Here is a 3,175-nt window from a genome sequence, read left to right on the forward strand (position 1 = left end):
TCTTTAATGGAAATAAGAATGGGAATGAGAAATTATAGGATTGACCTAAAGTTTCAATTACTGTTATACCCTTATGCCATTTTAAAAGTTACATTTTACTACCGATAGTTTTAGAATCAACATAAATTACCCGTTTAATAATAGCCTTAGATTTGAATATTTAAGTGGTCCAGATGTGTTCTCGCGTTCTCAACCTTTTTGGTGTTCTCAACTGATCCTACTCCTATATATATATATATATATATATATATATATATATCTCTCTCTCTCTCTCTCTCTCTCTCTCTCTCTCTCTCTCTCTCTCTCTCTCTCTCTCTCTCTCTCTCTCTCTCTCTCTCTCTCTCTCTCTCTCTCTCTCTCTCTCTCTCTCTCTCTCTCTCTCTCTCAACAAGACAAAACACAAGCTTCTTACTGGTTGTACTTAACACAAACTTTATTTTTATCATATTACCTTTCTTTCTGTTTGTATGTGTAATCTTCAAACACAAAACACATACACACTATCTCCAACATATTTTATTTTTGGTTTTCAACTTCAATATTGTTTAGTTCCCCATCTACCAAACAACAACAGTTTTGATTCATGTGTAACCCAACACAATCTTCCTCATCCAAATTTGTCATTTCCAAGAATACCCTTTTCAAGAATCTCAACAACAAACCCCCAAAATCTATGGAAGATCCTCATCACCAACTTCAGGGATGGCCAACCCCTTCTCAGGTAACAATCTTTTTTCAATTCCCATGATTAAAAATTTCATTGCAATGCACGGACCAAGTTGTTGTACGGTACAACCCATAATTAAGTACTTTCCTTTTGAATATTTTCATAGATCGATCGATCGAAAAGGTTCTTTCTGTATTCGTATTAGCCACCCTTTTGACGGAACAACCTTTTCCGGTAATTGAAAATTAATATACGTAATGGTTTCTTGTAAAATAATGTTTAATTCTGCTATCAATCCTTTTTTTCAATGAATATTTATAGATAAGTTTCAATTTTAGTTGGTTTTAGACTTTTAGTGAACCCCTTTTGAGGTAACAAGCTTTTCCCATAACAAAAGCATAAATAAATTTAAAAAAAAAAAAAAATGCTTTCGATCTGGAAATTAAAATGCATGGATACACGTTTTTTACCAACACATCACAAAAACAAAATTTCCATCTTCCATTTTACATAGAAAAGTTTCATCGATGTTTTAAGTTTTTGTACAGGCCTTAGAGGAAATGAAAGCCATTGGAAAGATCTCAGGACCGACAGCCATGACTGGTTTACTACTGTACTCAAGAGCCATGATCTCCATGCTTTTCCTTGGGTATCTCGGCGAGCTTGAGCTCGCAGGAGGGTCTCTCTCTATCGGGTTCGCAAACATCACCGGCTACTCAGTCATCTCGGGGTTAGCCATGGGCATGGAACCCATTTGTGGTCAAGCATATGGTGCGAAACAAATGAAACTCTTGGGTCTTACTCTACAGAGAACAGTTCTTTTGCTCCTCTCAACTTCTCTTCCAATCTCTTTCATGTGGCTTAACATGAAGACAATCTTGTTATGGTGTGGCCAAGATGATGACATCTCCGAAACGGCTCAAACTTTCATTGTTTTCGCGATACCAGATCTCTTTGTGTTGTCCCTTTTACACCCTCTTCGTGTTTATCTCCGGACACAAAACATTACGCTGCCGTTAACTTACTGTTCGGCTGTTTCTGTGCTTCTTCATGTACCGTTGAATTATTTGCTGGTGGGGTACTTCAAGATGGGAGTTTCTGGGGTGGCGGTGGCGGTGGTCATCACTAATTTAAACTTGTTATTCCTTCTGATCACCGTCGTTTACCTCACAGGCGTCCACCGGGATTCATGGGTGTCGCCGAGCATCGACTGTTTACGCGGTTGGTCGTCGTTGCTGGCACTTGCGATTCCCACGTGTGTGTCCGTGTGTTTAGAGTGGTGGTGGTATGAATTAATGATAATATTATGTGGATTATTGTCAAGCCCTAGGGCCACCGTCGCATCAATGGGGATTCTTATTCAAACAACGTCGTTAGTTTACGTTTTTCCGTCGGCGTTGAGTCTTGGGGTTTCAACAAGAGTTGGGAACGAGCTCGGAGCTAACCGGCCCGCCAAAGCACGTGTTTCAATGATCGTTTCGCTCGTTTGCGCCGCCGGGATGGGTTTTACGGCAATGTTGTTTACTATATTGATGAGACATCGGTGGGGGAGATTTTTCACCGCAGATGCAGAGATTCTTGAGCTCACATCGATGGTATTGCCGGTGGCTGGACTATGCGAGCTCGGGAACTGCCCTCAGACCACCGGTTGCGGTGTTTTGAGAGGTAGTGCACGCCCAACCGTGGGAGCTAATATTAATTTGGGATCATTTTATTTGGTGGGGATGCCGGTAGCTATAGTGATGGGGTTCGCCATGAAAATGGGATTCGCCGGATTTTGGCTGGGATTGCTTGCAGCCCAGGGAACATGTGTCTTGCTCATGCTGTATGTTCTTTTTACAACAGATTGGATTGTTCAAGTGGAAAGAGCCAGAGAACTGGCAAAACCATCACCATTTTCTTCTTGCTGTTTACCGGCTAATCCGTCATTCACAGCGACCAGCTGCAAGGATGATGCTAAAAACTCAATGGAAGCAAATCTTGAAGAAATCATATCAATATCTACCGAAGATGAGGTTGATCAGTTGGTGAAGGCAGAATGTTTTTCACTTGAAACACACCCTCTCATTGCTGATCACCACTAAACTCATTACTTTACCTTACAAAATTGTTGAGCAGTGATTGTATTCGACACCCGTTAATTGGTTGCGTTATGATAATTAGAATTGTAATTAGAGTATCAGCATAGCTGCGTCAAAATGGTTTGACAGAAGAGTTGCATGAGATGGCATGTTTAGTTGTCTTTCAATGATCACTGAATTCCTCAATAAGAAAAGGAAAAGCTTAAAATCTTTAAATAAATATTATAAATTAGTTTTGCTAATGTTCCATATTAATTTTTATAAAGTTCAATAGATTGTAGAAAAATATTAATAGAGTTGTATGTCAATCTATTAAACTCAATAGATTTTAATACATTAACGTGTAGTTGGTATTAGTGAATTAAGTATAGTGGATGCAAATAACGTATTTAATGCCAATAGCTAATTAACTTGCTAATTGAGAATT

At 39.1% G+C, this 3,175-nt stretch overlaps 1 protein-coding gene across 2 annotated transcripts; it reads left to right on the forward strand.

Annotated features, from left to right (window-relative positions):
• The first annotated feature begins 351 nt into the window (after window positions 1-351).
• LOC145131702 (protein DETOXIFICATION 48-like) lies at window positions 352-2,945 on the forward strand. Of its 2 annotated transcripts, none has more exons than XM_079066361.1 (2): window positions 352-721; window positions 1,216-2,945. In XM_079066361.1, exons 1-2 carry the CDS (start codon window positions 584-586, stop codon window positions 2,749-2,751), a joined length of 1,674 nt encoding a protein of 557 aa, XP_078922487.1. In that variant the 5' UTR covers window positions 352-583; the 3' UTR covers window positions 2,752-2,945. The 2 variants fall into 2 exon arrangements, with proteins under 2 accessions (XP_078922487.1, XP_078922491.1); XM_079066365.1 differs by lacking the exon at window positions 352-721 and adding an exon at window positions 736-901.
• Window positions 2,946-3,175: the final 230 nt, after the last annotated feature.

This window comes from Lactuca virosa, chromosome 1 (assembly GCF_052849685.1).
Source record: "Lactuca virosa cultivar CGN04683 chromosome 1, Lactuca_virosa_CGN04683_v6, whole genome shotgun sequence".
Lineage (NCBI taxonomy): Eukaryota > Viridiplantae > Streptophyta > Magnoliopsida > Asterales > Asteraceae > Lactuca > Lactuca virosa.

Excerpts from the sequence above, each read along its gene's own strand:
- LOC145131702 (XM_079066361.1), top strand. The coding sequence starts at position 584 with ATGTGTAACCCAACACAATCTTCCTCATCCAAATTTGTCATTTCCAAG. Across the intron at positions 722-1,215 it reads GATGGCCAACCCCTTCTCAG|GCCTTAGAGGAAATGAAAGC; the intron begins GTAACAATCTTT and ends GTTTTTGTACAG.